General features: G+C 52.1%; 1 protein-coding gene across 1 annotated transcript in view; it reads left to right on the forward strand.

Moving 5' to 3' along the window:
• LOC116952770 (prickle-like protein 2) overlaps positions 1-19,466 on the forward strand; it is a 41,243-nt gene extending 21,777 nt beyond the window's left edge. The window contains exons 2-8 of the mRNA XM_032972394.2: positions 1,411-1,553; positions 2,346-2,459; positions 9,370-9,507; positions 10,676-10,879; positions 11,486-11,672; positions 14,437-15,375; positions 17,272-19,466. Of these exons, the coding sequence (XP_032828285.1) occupies positions 1,440-1,553; positions 2,346-2,459; positions 9,370-9,507; positions 10,676-10,879; positions 11,486-11,672; positions 14,437-15,375; positions 17,272-18,401 (2,826 nt within the window). The 5' untranslated portion in view covers positions 1,411-1,439 and the 3' untranslated portion in view covers positions 18,402-19,466. The remainder of the gene's footprint in view (positions 1-1,410; positions 1,554-2,345; positions 2,460-9,369; positions 9,508-10,675; positions 10,880-11,485; positions 11,673-14,436; positions 15,376-17,271) is intronic.
• The last annotated feature ends 3,750 nt before the right edge of the window (positions 19,467-23,216 follow it).

The following is a 23,216-nucleotide window of genomic DNA, read 5'->3' on the forward strand; positions in this document are numbered from 1 at the left end:
TCTAAGAAGAAGGAGATCAGAATATCGCAAGGACCTCATTGGTGGTGAATAGAAGAGGATCAGTTCCTGTAAGCAATGTGGGGGATAACCCCATGATAGCCTCGTAGGTCAATAGCAGGACTCTATAATCAATTCGATATTTGATTGGTCGCCAAAGCAAGGAGAAGAGAACGGGGGTGTGATGTGCCCACGAAATGGTGTTCGCGGAAATAATTCTAGCAGCAGCATTCATGAATGAACTGAAGTCTGCCAAGCACCTTAATCGGAATCCCAATCTGTGGTGCATTGCAATAGTCCAGTTTGGCGAACGCAAACGCGTGGGCCAGAGATGAAAGGCGGTTTGAGATGCTGCGGCATTTCAGCGCCTAATAAATGCAAATCTTTGTTCCTTGCGGCAAAGACGTAGCCCTTGAGTTGCTCGCTCATACCGTTGCTGGCGGAAGGGCCTCCGCTTGAGGGAGCTCTAGAGAATCCATACAGAGGGAATTTGGCCTTCTCTTCCATGCCAGCCAGATGTCTTGCATGCGCTTGATTCTCTCTGGGTGCTTTGGTTCCTTGCAACAGTTAAAGCACGTCTTCGACAAGAATCTTGCCAAAGCATCCTGACGTGGGGACCCTTCATCAAGCATCCTCGCGGCGGCTATTGGCTGGCCATCGAACGAAGGTGGTCACCGCATCACACGGTGACCACCTTCGTTCGTCTCTGCGGCCGTCTAGAAAGCACTTCCGATATTAAGAAGCCACTGGAGCTATACGCTTTAAAATCATATAGATTGAAAACGAATTTCATTGAGATTTGCCTTTTGTATTTATAGTTTGTTGTCCTTCCCCCCCCCCCACACCTCCGATTAGCATGGTTGACTACGTATGGTGCGAAATAAGTTCAACAACATATATACGTACAGAGAGTCTTGAGACTTGGTGACGCTTTTTTGTTTGGATGAATAAATAATGAATACAGTTGATCATCGAATTATCCAGCGCGCGATTATCCGGCTTCCGCTCCAAATGCTGTTACCAGTCCGGTTATCGGCACTGTGTGTAAGTAACAAAAAAAGGTAGCTACGCTTGATTTCAGTGTAAAATTTTATATACAGTACATTATACACTACTTACAAATTTAACACTGAAAATGCCGAACGTATATACATCACCCCATGCAGAGTCTTCAAGATCGTAGTGGTAAGTGCGGTAAAGTATATACAGAAAAAAGTAGGATATTTATTTTTGCCTATTTATATACTTATTTATACCAATTTCATATCGTAAACAAAAAAAAACATATACACAACACCTAAAAACATAACGTCCCCTCCCTACCGAAGCTACCGGATAATCGATGACCGACTGTAATGCGATCCGCGCCATGCACTGATTCGCGACGCTGCGGTGGTGTTACGGTCTCACCAGGACGGGCCTAGGAGGAGCGGACGGGCGGGATGGCCAGTGTGAAGCTCGGCCACGGCTTGCAGCGAAACACCGTCTCGGACGACGACTCTGGCTGCGTTCTGGAGGAATACTCCTGGGTGCCGCCCGGCCTGAAGCCTCAGCAGGTACGACGCGGAGAAGCGTAACTCGTTCACCACCCTGATCGGCGATGGACCGTTGCGTCAATTGTGTGTGACCTGCGATGGCGTTCGCAAGACAATTTATCTTGCTGTCATCCGTGTATATCACGGTCGCGACCACGGCGCCTGCAGTTGTGTCTGCTGGTGACCCAACGACAAATAAATAAATCGCTCGGTTGTCATTCGTGCGCACATGCCATCACTAGTATGCATGTAAGTAAAAAAAATACGCACCGAACAGGTGGTGACAGTTGGGAATCGTTGATACGTCTGTCTTCTGGGTTTAACGAAACGTGCGCGGGACTATAAAGGTCTGCATGGTGGGCCCGTTCATTTGTCACCGATGGTCAAATGCACAAATCTATGCAAGGCCATTGCGTGGACTCCATTTGAATGGATCGCCTGAAGCTTCATAGCATGCCTTTTCTTTTTATCCAGCGTTGAGCTCGACCGATCATGTCCCGGTTTGGAATGAACGATGTCACTTTCGCCACCGACGGCGGTGTTCAGTTGTGTTTTTACGGCGACACGAGGGAGGGACTGACGTTCTTCCACACATGGCATCTCAGGAGTTGGAGAGAGGACATTGAATCAGATCGAGATGAAAATTGTCGTCACGCCATCACACCTCGGCAACGCTGCATCAGACGCACCTCTGATTAGCACGGTTGGCTCCGTACGGTGCGAAAGAAGTTCAGCGTAACTACGTGCACACAATCGCCGATGGTCACTGATCGCGGTGGTTACTGGCCGTCCTTTCTGCTGTCTCCGCCACAGGTGCACCAGTACTTCTGCTGCCTGCCAGAGGAGAAGGTTCCATACATAAACAGTGTTGGGGAGAAATACCGCATCCGCCAGCTTCTCTACCAGCTCCCTCCACACGACAATGAGGTCAGACAACACCGTGTTCACAGATATGCCACCCGTGCAATTAAATCATCTTCATCATCATTATCATCATCATCCATCATCAATCAGCTTGAATGACACCCCAAGCCACCGCCGCCATCTCTCACGGAGCCAATACGTGAACCATTTCAAGTTCAGTTTCAAAGCGTTCATAACTTAAGGAAAAGTGTGGGGTAAAAAAAAAAAGATTCCATCCGCCAAAAAAAACGAGATGCCAGAAGCGCCAGCTGCATGAGACGGGTGAATGCAGACCGCAAAATGAACATCGACAAAAAGAAGCAACTGGCAGTGGCAGGCATCTAGAGATGTATTTAGATACTATATGAATCCAACTTGTGTGTGTACGTATGTAATTTCATGGGGGATTATGAGAGGCTTTTGGCCCCTAATTAGCGGGTTTGCCACCCCCATCCAACACCTCCGTAAATAGAATTCCCTTCTATCTGGGTTTGAAAGACACTCATTCGATCTAAAGAATGACCGTTATCATCACTTATTAATTGATCTCGCACCTCACACAAGTAATAAAAAAACACGTTCTGGAGCGGCAAAAGGAATTGAGGCACAATTTAATGGAGTGCAGCTCATGGGCAGCAGCAGCAGCAGCATGTGAACTTAGAATTACAAAACGTCCCAAAGACACCCACTGAGTCTTTGGCTGCAATAAAACTTCAATGTGATGATAAGCCACATTCATCGAGCCATCATTTTGTGATGGCCTGGCCGCTTCTGAAAAGAGCTACGCAGCTCGGTGCGGGGCTTTAGCTGGTAATAAAAAAAAACTGACACGCAGAAAGACTCGTGGAGAGCTCGTCAAAGGCCCCCCAAACCCCCCCCCCCAACCCAACCCCACGCCAGCACCTCGTCAGCACTTGTTGCCTTCTTCCAGGGCTGCACCTCTACATGTTTACAGCACATGAGTGATGACTCACGTGGCCCAAGATGGATGTCGTAGCGGTGGGTGAGGGAGGAGGCTGGTAGTTGTTCCCAGAGAATGCGTCCCAACCGATGATGGGGGTCACGTGCTTGCCGGATGTCTCGGATGGACGTAACCTGGAACGCCATAATCCCTCTGCAGGACTGTGAGCTCCATCCTGCATCACAAAACTCCAAAATGCTCCCAACAGTCCGCCAGGTGCCAGACTGTGAACAGCTCTCCGCCAATTTATTCCGAATCGTTTTCGGGAACACAATCAAGAAATGCATCCCTAGTGCCTGACTCTACTCTCCTGTATTGCCTCTCCTTCTGACTCCCCAATGGCTAATCCTTGGCACAGCTGAGTCTGGCACAATTGCACAACATTACGAGAATACTCTCCAACCTGAAAGAGGCTTCCTTCACCTGGTTATAACAAAACTCACCATCCTCGGCCTGCATCAGCCTCGACAAGTCGCTGCTGTCACGATCCCTGTACAAAGTGCACACCAATCACTGCCCCACAGACCTTCAGGCCACGATTCCACTGCCATGTCAAGGATGCCGAGCCACCCGATTATTCACAACCATGCAAAGCCACGCCCTTGCATCCCCCCCCCCCCCCCCCCCCAGTTGCCAGAACGTGCTCCCTGGACAGAAGCTCCCTTATTCACCCTGCTCTCCGAATATGGAACTGCTTCCGTCAACACATTGTCGGCGAAATTACCGATTCTGGTCTTCAGGCCTTCAAATACCGAGTGCGCAGACTCCTAACTTCACGCCTTGTAGGGACTGAGTCTTTGAGCTGCAGTGAACCCAGTGATTATGCCGATTAGATGTACTGTCTGATGTGGCTATTGCTCACAATTGCACCCAGTACGAAAAACATTCTCAGACCCTCTTGGGCACCACACTCATCCCTCACCGCCTACCCGCCCTGGCCCCGTACATTGCCAGCTTTGTCGAAGCCTTCATCTCATCTGGTACTGTGCCCTTAGCCTTCGACGCTGTTACCGCTGCTGTTGCTGTCACTGCCATCGTGAAAACCCACGCTGGATCGTAAGCAACGATGCTTGCATAACGCGCACGAGGCGTGCAACGATTCGCCCCTGCAGTGGCTCGACCTGTCGTGATGCAGAGCCCCGATTGGGATTTGGTTATAAATTATTTTTCGTCTGGATTTTTACCGTCCCGTTTGCACTCTCGATTCTTTTCGCTTGTTTTGTTTTGGCTGCTCCAATAAGCCTCAATGTGACCGTTGTGGTTTTTATGCACAGAGCTCCCCCGATGAGTTTCTCGGGTTGTACTGCCGCGTGTCGTCTGCGATGATGTCCGACAGGTCGGTCCTCGAGCTGTGGGAGCTTCTTAGACCCATGGAGTGAAACGTCGGACATTGTCCCGAACAACACGCCGCACAACCTCAAAACATGTTGGAGAGCTGTGCACAGCACAACGATTGTGCAGACTCGCACGTGAACTGTAAATAACCGGTTAATACGAACACACGATTCGACGTGTCTATCGAGACTCGCTTGCAGTGGATGAATCGGCGAATATTTACATCGCCTGAACACCCGTGATGGAACGCATTCAGAACACCTCCTCATTCGCTGTGTCAAGAGATCTGAGCCAGTCAGTCGAGGACCGACAGACACACTTGCCAGCATCGGGCGGCAACGATTTATCACCAAGGGAGGATGCGAGCTACTCGGTTAACTTCCTGGAGACGCTCCCAGCGAGTGGATTGAAGCATCAGACATTGTGCCAGATGCCAAACAAAGCACACGCAATAGAGAGATGTTTTCAGTTCTTCTGTATCAGCTATTCGCATCATTAGAGCTTTCCCACTAGAACCCTGTTTGCTCTAAACCAATACTGTGTATTTTATTTCATTCGCCAGTGCTCTGGCAAAAAAAGCAGATTGGTAATTCTTGAAAAATGAATTCCTGTGGAGTTGCCACAATGTTTTCAATCTCTGATCTAATGCAGTGGTGTGATAAGACATTTTCACATCTCGACAGTAATACCTCAGACACCCCCCTGCCTTCCCAGATTTGTCTCCTGTCAAGTAATTATTAAAATTCTAACCCAGTCTCTCTCTTAAATCCACGGCATCCATCCTGATCATTGCTCAAGTTCTCTGCCATGAATCGCTCAGATTGTTATGCCCGGAGCGAATTTCTATTAAACTGAAATATTTGTTTTTAAACTAGATTTAACTCCGTTTTCTTTTACCAGCTAAGGCCCACTGAATGATATAGCTGTTTGTCAGAAGCGACCTGGCCATCACAAAGGAAAGCTCAATGAAGTGGATTGCCGTGTGGAAAGTTATAGCAGCCAAATATTCTAAGCGCACGTTGATTCTCAATGTGGAGGGAAAAAAAAACAGCGGACCCGGATGAAAATACACGTGACCACGGGGAGAACATGCAAACTTCAAATATGCAGTTGTCAGCATCGGGATCGAACCCATAGCGTCTTGTACACCAGGCAAGGCAGTTAACATCTCGCCACCGTGGCACCCATTTTTGTTTTCTGCAGCCGTGTATTCTCTCCTCCTAAAATCTGATCCGTATTTATTTTAAAGTCCTGTTACAATAAATTCCTGGGCCAGTCTTAGCATCTGGAAAGGCCCGAGTCATTTTGTATTCCGAGCGACCAGACAATTGCCCTATTTGTGTTACCATTCCCTTGTCCTATTCTACGCCTATCCAGCACGATCCCCCCTCGAGTAATTCTCCGTGTTATACATGCTCATTGAGATCCTTTACACAGAGGATAATACCGTGCTTTGGGTATCTATTGCGGATGCAACGATACACGGAATAATTATACCAATTCCTAAGGCTCACGATGGGCCAGGGAAAAGGCGCAGCCCTGCAATTTCTTGCTGGCGTCCACTGTTGGCAGGAGGATTCTCACACACTTGAGAGAGAGCTCTTGAGAAATCTTGCCTACACCTCCACTCCGGCCAGGACGTCTCGGACCGGCTGGGAAGTACTCACCATTTGCCCCACCTGCACGGGACCACGCCAGTCATAGGCGACACTGTGGCATAACCGCTTCATGCCACCAGCGTGGTTGAAGTACGGTGCGCAGAGGCCGTGGGAGATTCTTTTGTTTCAATTACCGCGTCCGGGAGGTCAAAACCGCTGACCTCCGGTTGGCGATTCCGGCGCGCGACGCCGTTACACCGCGGCAGCTTGCCCACGTGACGCGTGCAAGTGATGTTGCTAACTGTATGCAAAACGTATGCAAATCGCGTGAAAAGTATATGCCAATGTAACTACGTCTCGGGTAATGGCACAAGCGAAACCGTTGCGCGTGGGGCGTGAAAACAAAAGACACCGGATTGTTCAACAGAGATCGCGAATGCAAAAAATGAAAAGTGGTCCACCTTAAAATTGGAGCCTTGGCTCTCAATCGCAAGCACTCACCCGGTCTCCCCCTAGTCTACGTGGTAATAGAGTGCAGACGTTTGACAGGCACCCAATAGATGAATGATTTAGCAATCACACAGCTGCATTTGATGAGTAAATGAACTAGATAATCCAGCGAATGTTTGGCTTTAAAACACGTCTTATTTATGCAATGTCAATGTCGTGGCAGCGAAATGTGCACTGATTGAACATGACTGCTAACGATGATGTTGATCATTGTGACGATTATATTCTATTTAGATTGGTTTAACACGTAGACTTTTTATTTTACTATTTACAAAACCTATTCACTATATTTCACTAGTCACTATTGTTCACTATATTTAGATTATTCACTAAAGCAGGCAATGTCGGGGTTATTCAGTGTTTTGTGAGTATATGTCTTTGTGTGCGTGTGAATGCATGTGGAGAGTGGTGGAGCAGCGGTTAGCGCACTGCGCCACAAACCCAGCGACCCGAGTTCGATTCCTGCTCATGGCCAACACCAGTGACGATTATATTTGAACCAGTCCTGGGCCTTCCCGAGTTCGACTCAGCCTCAAATTAGTACCTTGTGCGGTATGTAGTAAACATCGCTATTCGGGAGACAAAGGCGACCGGCCGTGGTGCTGGCCACCCACCCCCTCGTGTGCCATTCCGGCCTCAATAGGTGCTCGCTAACAGCATTTAGCCCAACGGTCTGTTAAGGCAAACCGAGGGATCTTTGTTTTTTTTTGTATGAATGCATTACCAATAACAGTGGCGAATATTTGAACTGGTTCTGGGCCAAAGGCGGTCTGGTGTGATGTTGGCCGCCCAGCCCCTCGTGTGCCGTGCCGGCCTTCATAGGTGCTGCTTCTCGCTCACAGCACTTGCCCCAACAGTCCGCTTTCGGCTGTACAGGAGGGGGGGTGGGGGTTATTTAAATGCATTGCTGTGAGGAGTGGTGGTGCAGCCAAGAGCGCACTGCGCTACTAATCCAGCGACCTGAGCTGTGATTCCTGACCCCGGTTCGCGTCAGGCGCAAGTGATATCCGAACGGGTCCTGGTGCGCTTCTCTCACCAGCAAGCATTGACCAGCATGGTGAAGTATGGTCAAACATCTTCCATAACCAATATGGCATGGAAAGGCGGCATTAGCACGGTAGCGTATTGACAAAAGACTGTGAATTATTATTATACGTAGCCAAGCTTTGTATAAACGCACACCTCTATATATAGTAAGCAGCAGTAGGCCTTGTCTAAAATAGACGGGAGAGCAACTGTTTGGTGCAGGGTGCATCCCCGAGAATTCGGCACTTGTGAACAGATGCCGCACTGAATCACTCGCCGCCCGTTGGGTGACGAGGAGCCCAGTCCCGTCCACAAAACGCGGAGAGCTCGGAGAAAGACGGGGCAGTTCCGCTGTGGCCGAGAGACTTGCCGAGTCATTGAGTAATTGAGTTACTGCGTCTGACCAAAGAATCATTCGACGCTGTAGCAAAGCTGCACGCGTTGAGATGGATTTCTTTCGTCGCTGGGGTATTCGCCACCGAAGATCTTCGCGTTGTTGATGGCGACGTCGTTGTGTTTTCACGTTTATTCAGCTGGGGAACCAAAGTCAAAAGTGAATTCCCCCCCCCCAACCCCGCATGGCGATGGAACCGCTTTGCTCGGCGATAAAAAAACTAAAAAGATTCCGGCCTCTTTGTGTGTTAACGCAGCGACAAAGAGGCAACTCGGAAGTGTGGGGAGCCACAGGCGAGAGCCGGGGGGAGGCAGCAACGGAACAGTGAGGCCGGTGCCCACAATTGCCCAAGCTCTGCAGTCCCCTTGTATATCGAGAAGTTTTTTAGCCAACGAATCAGCGTTTCGCATGTGGGTCGGAAGATGGACAGTACACATTTTTGCTGCACCTCCTCCTGGCGAGCCAGCGTGTGAGCACCTCGACTCCAACGGAAAGGGAGTTTCACGTAAATGGATCGCCCTTTATTGCACCGAAGGCACAGCAAACCACTGAGCTACGGCGCATGAACAGAGGTGTCATGCAGGTCTAAGACGGTGGTCACCGCATCAGGCGCGCTGTCAGGTGCGCTCCTGTGGCCGTCTGGAGCGCTCTTCCTTCCGATATTAGGAAGCCGCTGGGAGCTATCCACTTTTAAATTTAAATACATTTCTTTAGAACTGCTTTTTGAGTATAGTTTATTATCCTTCCCCCACGATTATCACGGTTGGCTACATATGGTGCATAAGAAGTTCAACGTACAGTTCGGTGCATGCATACAATTGGATGCTGCTGCGGTGTCACGCTGAGCGCACCGGACTGGACATGGGTCCACCACAGGCAGGCCGCGTGCGTTGGAGTACGGCAACCTCTTCCGGTGTGGAGGAGTAGGCCAAATATCATCCCGAGAGCGGGGCTGTCGGGGGCAAGAAGAGTTGTTCGGAGCTTCCTCGGGTGAACCTTCTTCCGCCAGCGGTGCGTAGTGAGCAAGCGATTGCAAGGCTGCACCGTTGCCCGTGTGCCGTCGTTGAACGAGCGGAGTCCGTCGTGAGCGAGGGGTTGCTGCCGTCGCAGGTGCGGTACTGCAGCTCGCTGGATGAGGAGGAGAGGAAGGAGCTGCAGCTGTTCAGCTTGCAGCGCAAGCGCGAGGCGCTGGGACGGGGCACCGTGCGCATCGTTCCACACTCGCTCAGCGGTGCCACCTGCCAGCAGGTGAGAGCGCCGCTCACCCTCGCCCTGCCGCCAGTAGGCAGAGCTACTCGCCCTCACCGTCACCACTCACCCTCGCCCTGCTGCCAGTAGGCAGAGTCACTCGCTTTCACCGTCACCACTCACCCTCGTCCTGCTGCCAGTAGGCAGAGCCACTCGCCCTCACCGTCACCACTCATCCTCGCCCAGCCGCCAGTAGGCAGAGCCACTCGCCCTCACCGTCACCACTCACCCTCGCCCTGGTACCAGTAGACAAAGCCACTCACCCTCACCGTCACCAGTCACCCTCGCCCTGGTACCAGTAGGGAGAGCCACTCGCCCTCACCGTCACCACTCACCCTCGCCCTGGTACCAGTAGACAAAGCCACTCACCCTCACCGTCACCACTCACCCTCGCCCTGGTACCAGTAGGGAGAGCTACTCGCCCTCACCGTCACCACTCACTCTCGTCCTGCCGCCAGTAGGCAGAGCCACTCGCCCTCACCGTCACCACTCACCCTCGCCCTGCTGCCAGTAGGGACAGCCACTCGCCCTCACCGTCACCACTCACTCTCGCCCTGGTACCAGTAGGGAGAGCCACTCGCCCTCACCGTCACCACTCACCCTCACTCTGCCGCCAGTAGGCAGAGCCACTCGCCCTCACCGTCACTACTCGCCCTCGCCCTGGTACCAGTAGGCAAATCCACTCACCCTCACCGTCACCACTCACCCTCGCCCTGGTACCAGTAGGCAAAGCCACTCGCTCTCATCAACTCCAGCTGGTAACTCTAAACACTGCCAGCTGGTAACACCAACCACTCGCAGCCACAGCACAGGCAGGCAGTGGCGGTTATTGGCCAGTGACAGAAATTATTTGTGCCCTCATTCACCACCACTGCCACCACTGCCGCCGCCACGACCACCACCGCCGTCACCGCCGCCACCGCCGCTGCCGCCACGAACGCCACCACAACCGCCACCACCGCCAGTCGCCCCTGCCCCACCGGCACCACGCACCACGGAAGCGTTACCTGCCGGTCGCCTGCAGCACGCGCGTGCCCGCCCGCCCACCCGCCCGTGTGTGTCGTCCACGTGTGTCGTCCACGCGTGTCGTCCACGCGTGTCGTCCACGTGTGTCGTCCACGCGTGTCGTCCACATGTGTCGTCCACGTGTGTGTGGGGTCGATGGCAGTGCGGTGGAGCGGTGTGCGCGGGGGAGATGGCGGCGTGCGCGTCGCGCGTGGGGCCCCACGCTTGCTGGCACCCGGCATGCTTCGTATGCGCCACCTGTGCCGAGCTGCTCGTCGACCTCGTCTACTTCTTCCACGAGGGCCGCGTCTACTGCGGCCGCCACCATGCCGAGAAGATGAAGCCCCGCTGCGCCGCCTGCGACGAGGCGAGCCGGGGTCGGGGGGGTGGGGGGCGGTGTCGTTTGCAGATTTTCCGCACTGGGGAAGGGGGGGGTTGGACATGTCGCTCGTCCTCGTGAAAGGGGACGTCTGCTCCGGGTCTCACATTGGCTGCACCCAACAAAGTGCTTGCCGCAAATGAACCGCGCTGCCTTGCCGATCTCGTCGAGGAGGATAGACCCGTCATGGCGCCAACTCCGGTCATCCTCGCAGCGGGTTTTGGCTAACCGTCGAACAAAGATGGTTACCGCGTCGCGCGCTTTCAGGTGCGCTTCTGCGGAAGCCACTGGAGCCATGCACTTTTAAATCTAGATTGAAAACTCATTTCTTCAGGACTGCTTTTTTGCGTTCCGTTTGCTGTCCTTCCCCCACACCTCTGATTGGCTCCGTTGGCTACGTACGGTGCGAAATAAGTTCAACACGCACGGGGCGAAATAAGTTCTACACACACGTATACACACTGCCTCCTACCGGTGCGCCGCACGCCCCCCCTTCCCCTGTGGCTCCGAGAGTCCTTCCGTGAGTTCGATTCGCGCTGCGCCACATGCTCTCATAATGGACGAGCGTCACGGTCGCGGTTGCGCTTTGTGCAGATAATATTTGCGGACGAATGCACGGAGGCGGAGGGCGGCCACTGGCACACGCAGCACTTCCGCTGCTGCGAGTGCGACGTGGCCCTGGGCGGCCGTCGCTACGTCATGAAGGAGGGGAGGCCCTTTTGCTGCAGCTGCTTCCAGATGCTGCACACCGACCACTGCGCCAAGTGCGGGCAGCTGATCGGTGCGTTCAACGCGGTCGTTCGCTGCTCCTGAGGACGGACGGACGTGCTTGTGCAGAAGCAAGCGATTAGCACGGTTTGGCTACGTACGGTGCGAGAGAAGTTAAACGTACATACAAACATACGTACAAGAGGTCCAGAAAAAGTGAGTCGGTCTGGTAGAGTTGGGCTTTCTTCACGCAGCCTTCTGAGGCGTCGCACCGACGGCAGTCTGCTAGTAGGGAGACTTCCAACTGACCCTGAGCACTCCTCTCCCCGTCCCTTACGTACTCTCACGGCCGCTTCCAGAACCTTTCGTCAGCCGTTGCAACTCTAGCAAAGCTCCTGCCTAAATCACCGAAGTCCCCTTTGAATTCCCTACCCAACACCAAACTGAAACCTTTTACATTCGGACCACAAGAATTGTGGTTAATGCAGACATGATTCCTTGTAGAAGGTTTCAGTTTGGTGTTTTATGATCTTAACACCTGTTTTGTTGCCAGAAAAAAGGGGAAAAACTGTTCTGATCCCATCTGTGAAGGACAAGATTCCTGACATGCAATATCCCGGCGTCTACAAACTAAGCTGCATCTGCGGCAGCAGTTACATTAGGGAAACTAAGCGACATGTCTCAGACCGTGTTCGTGAGCATAAGGCAAATTTGAAACATGGTAGGACCAATACTTCGGCCGTGGCTGATCATTATTTTAATGCGGCTGGCTCACGCAAAATTGATTTCTCTAAGACGATGATACTTTGCAAGCCTACTGGCTATCAACAAAGATTTGTTCATGAAGCCATCCATATATACAGACATAGACACAATTTCAACCAAGAAGATGGGTACAAACTCAACAATCACTGGAAGGACGTTATCAACCAGTGTAAGTCATAACTGGCTGTAATGTTTCCATTCTAGACCTGGCACCCCTTTAATTGGTGGAAGCCCACTACCAGGACCATCACTGCCCACTAATACAATCACCACTAGCAGTAGCCCTTGATTGGTGGAAGCCCACCACCAGGACCATCATTACCCACTACTACCATCATCACTAGCAGTACCCCTTTATTGGTGGAAGCCCACTACCAGGACCATCACTGCCCACACAATCACCACTAGCAGTAGCCCTTGATGTGTGGAAGCCCACCACCAGTACCATCATTACCCACTACTACCATCACCACTAGCAGTAGCCCTTGATTGGTGGAAGCCCACCACCAGTACCATCATTACCCACTACTACCATCACCACTAGCAGTAGCCCTTGATGTGTGGAAGCCCACCACCAGTACCATCATTACCCACTACTACCATCATCACTAGCAGTGGTCCTTTATTAGTGGAAGCCCACCACCAGTACCATCATTACCCACTACTACCATCACCTCTAGCAGTAGCCCTTGATTGGTGGAAGCCCACCACCAGTACCATCATTACCCACTACTACCATCACCTCTAGCAGTAGCCCTTGATTGGTGGAAGCCCACCACCAGTACCATCATTACCCACTACTACCATCACCTCTAGCAGTAGCCCTTGATTGGTGGAAGCCCACCACCAGTACCATCATTACCCACTACTACCATCACCACTAGCAGTAGCCCTTGATGTGTGGAAGCCCACCACCAGTACCATCATTACCCACTACTACCATCACCACTAGCAGTAGCCCTTGATTGGTGGAAGCCCACCACCAGGACCATCATTACCCACAACTACCATCACAACTAACAGTAGCCCTTTATTAGTGGAAGCCCACCACCAGTACCATCATTACCCACTACTACCATCACCTCTAGCAGCAACCTCCACTGTCACCAGTGTGAGTGTGTAAAGCCAGGTGCAATGATTACATCGCAGCCCTTTAATTGGTGGAAACCCACTGCCATCGCGGTCATTACACATTACTTACATTAACATCAGCCGCCCCGCCCATGCTGCTGACATTTGGGTTACGCCCATTTTAAGCTTTTATAAACAGTTTGCCTTTAGAAGCTAACCCCCTTTTCCTGATGATGACCACTTGTGTTGTGATCGAAACGTCGTGGTTTTTATTTTACTTTTATTAATTTATTATTTTTATGTCTACCTGACTTTACCGAAATAACCAAAGAATATGAATTCCTGCAGTCACGAAAGTTTTAAATCAAAATTTATTATTGTAAATGTTTTTATTTCAATTTGCCGCTTTTTTTTATTCAAAGGGAAAACCAGGAACACATTCCCCACACCTCCGATGAGCACGAAAGAAGTTCAAGATACTTACCAACATGTTAATCATTTGTAACGATTCATCCCTTCCTCCCCTCGGTGATTCGATGTATCGGCACTATTCGATGTATCGGCACTATTCGGGCTGGTTGTTTGATGTAAACAATATATGATATTTTTGGTATGGTTTTTACCGTCGTGTTTGTTTTGTTTCACTCGTCCAGTTTTTTGTAATGGTCTCATGAGTATAGCTCCTTTCTCTCTTTTCTCATTCATAATGTCTGAAATCAATCTAATTTTAACATCTAATGCATGTGGAACGTTAATCCAGGTCTAACAGCGGATGGATACATTTGAAGAAATTATGCATTTTTAGCAAATTATTTTTTATTTCATTTATTTTTGGCTAAACTAAATCCCAATCAAACAAACGGCGCTCACAGGGAAACACATACGAGTGATTTGGAGATGAAAAACAAAAAGTCGGGACAACGAAGGGAAACCGTCATGTAATTTGCGTTTTTCCATTTGTGTCCCTCCCCTCCGCCCGCGCGTCTGGCTCGCATGAGAAGGAATTGACCAGGGCCAGATGACATACAGGGGGCAGCACTGGCATGCGTCCGAGACCTGCTTCAGCTGCGACTGCTGTCTCAAGCCCCTACTGGGCTTCCCCTTCCTGCCACACGGTGGCAACATTTACTGCTCCAAGGAGTGCAGCCAGGCGGCCGCGGGCGACGCCGGCAGGGACCCCGACGCGTCCGACTCGTCCGACTCTGCTTTCCAGAGCGCGCGATCGCGGGAGTCCCACCGCGGCTCGGCCAAGTGGACCAGCTCGGACGAGTACCAGCTGAGGCGCGCCCCCCGCAGCACGTACTCCCTGCTGACGCGCGGCTCCAGGTCGCCCGACGGCTCGTACGACGTCGATCCCCTGTCGCGGCAGTTGGACGCGCTCAGCCTGACGAGCCGGCCGCTCGGCGTCTGCGCGGACAACGTGTGGCGGAGCGACGATGACCTCCCGCCCTTCAAAAGCGAGGGCCTGGAGCGGGAGGCGGCCGCCGCCGCCGCCGCCGACGACCTGAACAAGAACGTCGTGTTCGGAGCGCTCAGCGCCGTGGACCGCCCCTCCTACCCACGCCCGGTGCTCGACAGGAAGCGGCAGAGGCAGCCGGAAGGGGGCGAGCGCGGCTCGGTGGATTCGGCCCACAGCAGGGCCTTTCGTTTCTGCAAGGGTTCCGACGGTCGTCTCTCGTCGGCGGCGGCGGCGGCGGCGGGGGGGAGGAGCGACGACGGGCGCCAACGCGAGCGACGGGGGGTTGACTGGGGCCACGCGTCGGACAGGCGCTCGAACCGCAGCCCTTCCTTCGACAAGCGGGATTCCTTCCGCCGGCTCTTGGAGAGGCAGTGCCGCCACGGGGACGCCGTCGGCTTGGCGGGCTTCGCGGGGTCATTCGACGCGCCCCTCCGGCACCCGCGCGACTCCATGGAGTCGCTGCCGTTCTCTACCGTGACCGGTAAGGGGAGTTCCTTCGCCGTTATCTTGTCTGGAGCCGGATTCAGAGTTTTTCAGAAATATCTGCGACGGTGGAATGCGGGGAAGATGGCAAATTTTCCGATTGCTCATTTTACTGCAGCGGCAAAGGCAACCCCAGTTATGTAATGCCTCTTGATGGCAATGTCCAAACCACTCCTTCGATGAAGGAAGAGGAATATCAGAACGACACGAGCTCTCTCCTGAAGTCGTCTCCTCGTGGCCAGCAGCAGACCTCGACATTGGCATTTAGCACCTGAAGGTATTGCTGCCATGCGCAAGAATGGAATAGAATCACTTAAAATGTTCCCGATGTCAGATGGATAGTGCGTTTACCGCTGTGAAGAAAACAGGTTACACTGTGGGCAGCAGTATTGTGCTGTACATCTATGCGCCCTTGTCTACACGCTCTGCATTCACAAACCTGCACTGACCAGCGTGGTGAAGTATGGTTAAACAACTCCTGCAACGTACACATCGGGTTGTTATCTTTCTTTCCGTCTCTCCGCGTGCGTTTCTCTATGTTTTGCACATTTTTTTGTTATTGATCCTTTTCAATTATTGATCTGTGACTAGTACAGCACACACTGGTGTACTGTACTAGTAACAAGTTGCCATCTTCTGTTTACGTGACACACCTTACTAATTGGCTGTCAGGTGGTGGCGGGTTTAACGACACGTTTATATTTACTCAATCTAACCCAACAAGACCTGTATTATGGATTATACATGAGTAGTTCCAAGACCGTATGAGATTACACTGTACGCTTCGATTTAATCCCACACAGAGTAAATACGGTGTAGAAATTGATACGTAAAACATCATTATCGCCAGAGACGTTGTACCACCGTCGCGACTGTGGACAGAGTCACCCCCACGGCAAGAAGGATCCCTCTGCACAATTTGCGTGAGAAAAGTTGTTGCCCCGAAGGAAGCAGCGTTTAATTTTTCACCCAAGCACTGATCCCTGACGAGTTTTAGCCTGGGACGGTGGTGGCGGCTACGCACGTGCCCTGTATTCCAGCAATGGAGGTCAGGGGTCGGTGGATCACACTCGTGGTGTGAAACTCCTCTTTCCCGTCGGCGTCGAGATGATGCCGTGTACCCCCTGGCTCTGCCAGGGGAAGGCGGTACGGCAAAATGTGTGCTCCACACCAGGGATGAAGTGTTGCCCCATTGCACACGTGCGTTCTCCCCGGGTGCACTTCGTTTACGATTACACTGCTCATTAATTGGCCGACAGCACCTTAATATATATAGAGGACTGCAGAACTTGGGGAATTGTTGGCGCCGGCATCACCCGCATGACTGCTGTCGTCCCACTCGTCCGTGGCTCCTCCTCGCCAATGCCGGATTATCCTCGTAGCAAAAGTATCTACATATGCTACGGGCCCCGCACTTTCAAGGACCCCACGCTAAATGCTTTCAAGCTATCAATTCCGGTTCAATGATTCTGCACTTGCTCTATTTCTATAGTACTATATTGCCTTCACCTTTAAAATTAGCGATTTGACGTATTATCTGGCTGTATAGCAAATGAAAAAATACAATTGCTTTACTATGCAAGTAACATTTTTGTGTTTTTATATTTACGTGTTGTTTTTTATTTAAGGCCCCTTTATAACATATCCTACAGTCCCCGCACTAGCTTAATCCGGCACTGCTCCTCGCGGCTCCCAGTGGTTGTCTGCCGAGGGCGAGCGAACACCGTGCGGCGGGCGACAGCGGGCGCGTTAAAAGTTCAAATCGTGAACTAACCATTCGACGTTGCGCCAACGTCGACGGTCAAGGCCGGCAGGCGACGTTCACCGTCCTAACAGCCGCGCGCGTTTGTTGAGCTGCGGGTGACCGCGCTGTTGTCTTCGGCGCCGTGTTAAGGTGCGCCCGCAGGGCACGACGGCCGGCGGCACGAGAGGCTCTCCAAGTTCTCCATGCCGGATCTGAGCAAGGACTCGGGAATGAACGGCTCGGAGAGGGCGAGCAACGCGGGCACGCTGGGCTCGTCCACGCGCTGCCGCAGCTCCGACTCGCTGCACAGCGCCGCCCGCACGCCGCCGCCCTACGGCCTGTTCGACTTGCCGGCGCCGGCGCCGCTGCAGTCGCAGCTCGCGCAACCTCGGCGGGCGCTGGGCGCGCGCTGCCGCAGCTCGGAGTCGCTGCGCGGCGCCCGGCCCGCGCAGCGCCACGACCCCCCCGCGCCAGGGGCGCCGGCGCGCCGCCCGCAGGCGGAAGGCGCGGGCGCTCCCCGCTACGCGCCGGGCGACGGAGCCGTCCGCGACGTCGACCTCTTCCGAGCGCCCACGAGCGAGCAGATGAGGAGGCGCAACGCGGGTGCCATCGAGGGCTGGAACGGAAAACGCCGCCGCCGCCGTCGGCACCGCCGCCGCCGCGACGACGACGGCGGCGGCGGCGACGGCGACGGCGGCCAGCGGCGGCACCGCTCGCGGCGGTCCCGCATGTCGCGCTCGGAGAACGCCCTCAACCTTGGCGGGGAACCGCGGGGGGGGGCGCCCGCGACGGGCCGCGATGCGCTGCTCGCTGCGCTGCGACGCAGCGGCGGGGGCGGCAGCCGCAAGGCCGGCGGGGCGCAGCAGCAGCAGCAGCTGGCCCTGCGGCTGCTGCAGGAGCACTCGGAGCTGCTGCTGCAGCAGCAGCAGCAGCGCGCCCGCCCGCCCGCGTACGGCGCGTGCGGGAGGACGTTCTCGGAGTTCGCGCTGCAAGACCCCCGGGCCGCCCAGCGCTTTCAGAGCTTCAAGTACGACAGCGACTACGGCCGCGACGACGGCAGGGTGCCGGACGGCGACTGGTGCTCCACCTGCTCCTCGTCGTCGTCGGAGAGCGACGAGGAGGGGTACTTCATGGGGCAGCCGATCCCGCAGTCCGCGAGTCCTTCTCACCAGTACCCACTGGGAACCCCGCAGTTCCTGCACAGGCCCTTCTTGCCCAACACGCCCAACCACCGCAGGCTTCAGCGTAGGAAGAAAGGGAAGAATTGCATAATCTCGTGATGCTTCGAGCTTTACCGGACCGCGACAGGTTCCACGCGTTTTCAATTTCAGGCGCACGTTACGGATTTAGCTGATGGTGCGCCGCATTCAAGACACACGTGTAATATTTCACCATGGCTATAGTCAATTTGTGAAACTGCAGTCTTTACTTCTGTTCTCCCCTCGACTAAAGGGTTCCTTTTTGTTTTGTTATTCATGCATTTGAACTGCATAGCGGGTTTTTATTGACATTGTAAGAATGCGTTTTATCGCCCTCCTGCATGCCGATTTTGAATCAAGATATTTAAGAGGTCACAGGTTTTACTGGCTCATTAAAACACGTGAGGTCATTGGGCTACTCTAAGTAAAAACTTTGCTGCGGTGGCTGTGGGAGGACCCCAGGCAATGTGTAGACCTTCATTCTTCAATTCCCTTTCCATGTTTTGAATTTAATTGCCGTTTAATTATTGCTCCCAATGAAACAACAGCCCCTATGAAGTTATTTGTAAGCATATACAACGAAATATTGCGTAAAGTATTACTAGATTAATCCATGTGAATATCAACCGTGCATCACAATGAGCTTAATGCAAAATTATTGCTATTGAAATTATATATTTCTTCATATTATGACGATCATTATTATTTTAAACAAATATATACACTTTTCTATCCTATTGCATTATGGGGCTGAAACCGATTAAACATATAGTGCCACATTTATTTAATATCGTGGAATGCTTTAACCGTAACATCGTCACAGTATTTTAAGTCGTGATATACCAGTCGTGTAACCTCCTTCGAAGGATAGTGCAGTATTTACACACACAGTAATGACCACTATTTGTATACAGTATTACAATACTTGGTGTGCATTCAGTAATTTGTGCGTGACATTCAACGTAACCAGGTGATGATCTTCTTCCAAGCGTTTGTGTTTCGATGGTATTGCAGATAGACTGCAGATTTATTTTTAAATATAAGGATTTAAACGACCTTTCACTTTAAATATGTAATAAAACAACAACAACAAAAACCCTGGTGTATTTCATTATAATAAATAATATATTGCTTCCGACAGTACAATTGCGTTGTCTATTTTCCGTAGGCCCGCTGAGGATCCGCTCATCACATGCGCGTGTGTTGCTGTTATCCTGCAAGCCTTCCCAAGCCGCTAACGCAATTACATTTTAAATACAGTAGACTCGATTATAATCGATAATTATCCGCGCGCGTTTTTTCTGATTTGCGGTTTAACCGCGCGCCTGAAATTTTGACGGACATTATTAACTTGTGGATTTTTTTTCCGTTAAGGCCAAATTAATAGTTAAAAAACAGTTGTACATTGTTATTCTTGGAAATGTTTTATTACAAGTCACGTGCTTAAACCGAACAAATATGTTGCTCCGGTTAATCCGAAATCCATGTGATCGCCCTGCAGTACAGTAGTTGCAATATCTTTACAACAGTGGGCGGGGCTCATTGATGTTGATTTGCGTGGCTTTGCTGCTGTCCCATTAATGGGCCGAGGCTTCTGCTGCGCGGGAGCAGAAAAGTGTTATTATCACTGATCACACGTATCGATCGGGCGATCGTTGGTATCTGTTCTTAATTCATACCTATGTAGTGTCGTAGGTCTCTTCTTCCTTATTGCTTGAGGCTTGTGTGTGCGTGCGGGTGGCGTGCGTGCGTCGCACAAATGCACTCAGTCGGAGACGAGGTAGTCGCAGGAGGCACCATCCTCCCCTTTTAATGTTGTTGAGTTCACGCCACCACTAGGGCCCCCCCCCCCCCTCTCTCATGACCACACTGCCGTACAGCCCGGCCTAGACACGACCCTGTCCACGTTGCAACGACGGCGTCGACCGGGACAGCCAACTACTGTCCGGTCGCGCGATGATTGGGCGAAGGCGGCGAAGGCGGCGGCGACGGCGACGACGAGACGAGTCCACTCCCAGAACCGGCAGCCCGGAGCTCTCGCTCTCCGCTGCTTTTATTCCCCTCGGCGCGGCTTGGCTCCGCCCGAGCCCGGCCTCCCTTCTCGAACCCACCAGATTGTTTCAGGGGTTTCCCCACGAGGTCTACGGTTACCCTTGCCCCAGTTCCTCCGCCCTGCCGACACACCCATAAAAATGCTCAACGGCGTGTGCGCTAAGTGCCCACCAGCAGGTGCGTCACTTTACTCGACGGCACGCGGACCCGCCTATTGACAGTACCCACGGCACGCTCTCCCGCTGGGTTCACAGGGGGCAATGTGGAGTCTTTGAGAAAATGTTCTCACGCTGCCACGCCAGAATATCGAAGCAGTGACCGCTGGATTGTAAGTCCATTGCGCTCACCATCGTCGGAATCAGAATATGTATTGACACTTGAGGAATCTGAAGAGCCACAAAGCTCTTTTTTCACATGTCCTGTAGGGGCACGGGATCAGAAAGTTACAAAAAGCAAAAGTAAAACACGATAGGAGTGCAAAGTATCAGAAAGTTAAGCAAATCATTAAAACTTATATATATAAACAGAGAGTAGACACAATTCATGTACATGCATCTTGTTTGAGAACTGTGTTGTTTGGCTGCATATTTTATTCATACAGAGATTTGTCTTGCATGGGGTGGAGGCTATTCAGCGTGCGTTTCAGTTTCAGTTTATTTATTTTGGTATAGCCCTGTGAGCCATTCGGCTCTTGAATCGGGTGCAACCACAACAAATTAAAAAAACAAAAACACGACCAAGGAAAACATGTCATCACGCAAGCTGCACACTTTAAAAGGTCCGGCAATAAGCGTGCGTCATGATGTCATCACGCAAGCTGCACACTTTAAAAGGTCCGGCAATAAGCGTGCGTCATGATGTCATCACGCAAGCTGTCCACTTAAAAAGGTCCGGCAATAAGCGTGCGTCATGAGGTCATCACGCAAGCTGCACACTTTAAAAGGTCCGGAAATAAGCTTGCGTCATGATGTCATCACGCAAGCTGTCCACTTAAAAAAGGTTCAGCAATAAGCGTGCGTCATGAGGTCATCACGCAAGCTGCACACTTGAAAAGGTCCGGCAATAAGCGTGCGTCATGATGTCATCACGCAAGCTGTCCACTTAAAAAGGTCCGGCAATAAATGTGCACGATGACGTCATCACGCACGCTGTACAATTAACAAGGGCGCGGGGTTCCGACCCTTGACCCCCCGGCGTTCGAGGCTCCGAAGTGTGTGTAGCTTTCTGATGCGTTTTGATCTTCTGCTTATGAAGCAATTGTGAACAGAACAATGATATATTTAACACTTCCGACTGCTTACGTTGGAAAACATAACATTAAACATTTAAAAGTAACTAAGTGCATTTCATTAAAATTGGTCATTCAGGTGTATCGTCTCATGCGTGGTGAGTCCAACTGAGTCGCAGACGTTGTTCTTTAGAGGCAACACATTTATTATTTGTAACATCAACACGTAACACAAAGGAGTAACTTCCCCTTCAACCAGCTACAGACGAGGGTGGTGGCCACCCTGCTCACTGCCCTATACGGAGGAGGGGGTCCCAGCTAGGAAGGGTCTGACCCTCACTCGGGTCCCGGCCACGTGTTGGGGGGCGACGCAGGCAGCGCCCCCCAACAACCGAGTTTTAAATAATGATGTAGTGATTATCCGGTGTTCTGAAAATCCGGGAAGGCCCCCCCCCCAAGCCGCCTGATAATCAATGACCAGCTGTATTAATTGTCACCATCTTGGTACCGGCAAAACAAGCCATACACTTGGTTTCTTCATTAAAAATGCGCCCAACTACTAAAACCAACTTTAAACCATAATATCCACAATATAGATTTTTGGGGGTTAGATCGCGTAAATATATAAATGTGTCGTTAAACCCGCCACCACCCGACACAGCCAATTAGTAAGGGTTGTCACGTAAACAGAACGTGGCCAATTCGTCACTAGTACAGCACACAATCTGAGTACGACGTTCCGCCAGTAATTGCAACTCGCATCATCAGGCGGACACCCAGATTAGTTCAACTTGACGCCGTCTTGTCTCCCTCCAGCGTCCGAGCTCGAGATGCCAACCCACTGTTGGGTTGAGTTTTAACGCCTCCCCTCCTTGCACCGCGCTCATCGTTGGGACCAAATATTTGACCATACTTCCCCACGCTGGTCGGCGCCGGTTGGTGACGGCGGGGAGCAGGGATGCGACGGCGCAGACGCGGCACAGCGGCGGCTGGTGTGCCGCACCGCCCTCTTCAAGTCGCACGGCCACAGCGCAGCCTGGAACTGGCAGGGTTCCAAACTCCCAGTCCGACTTCTCGACCCACAACCCACGCGCCTCCCCCATTCAGATCAACTCGTCCGATGATTGTTAAACACGTGCCACGTGACGCGCTACGCAATTAACGCTGTCTGTGTTAATAGCGCCCATTCAAATTAATAGCGAGATCTCAGTGTGTGTGTGTTTGTGCACACACCTGTTCCCTGCGTGTGCACACACGTGTTCCCTGCGTGTGCACACACGTGTTCCACGTAACGCAGACATCACCTGCAGTGTGCATGTTGTACATCACCTGCAGTGTGCACGTTGTATACACTTGCTGTATGTAGGCTGTACACCACCTGCTGTATGTAGGCTGTACACCACCTGCTGTATGTAGGCTGTACACCACGTGCTGTATGTAGGCTGTACACCACGTGCTGTATGTAGGCTCTACACCACCTGCTGTATGTAGGCTGTACACCACGTGCTGTATGCAGGCTCTACACCACGTGCTGTATGCACGCTGGTCACCCATCGTCTGGTCTTGTTTAGCTTCCAATATCGGGCGAGGCTGAGCGCATTCTGGGCGATTTTGCC

Source organism: Petromyzon marinus, chromosome 48 (assembly GCF_048934315.1).
Source record: "Petromyzon marinus isolate PM22_M1 ecotype Great Lakes invasive population chromosome 48, UKy_Petmar_22M1.pri1.0, whole genome shotgun sequence".
In the NCBI taxonomy this organism is placed as follows: Eukaryota; Metazoa; Chordata; class Hyperoartia; order Petromyzontiformes; family Petromyzontidae; genus Petromyzon; species Petromyzon marinus.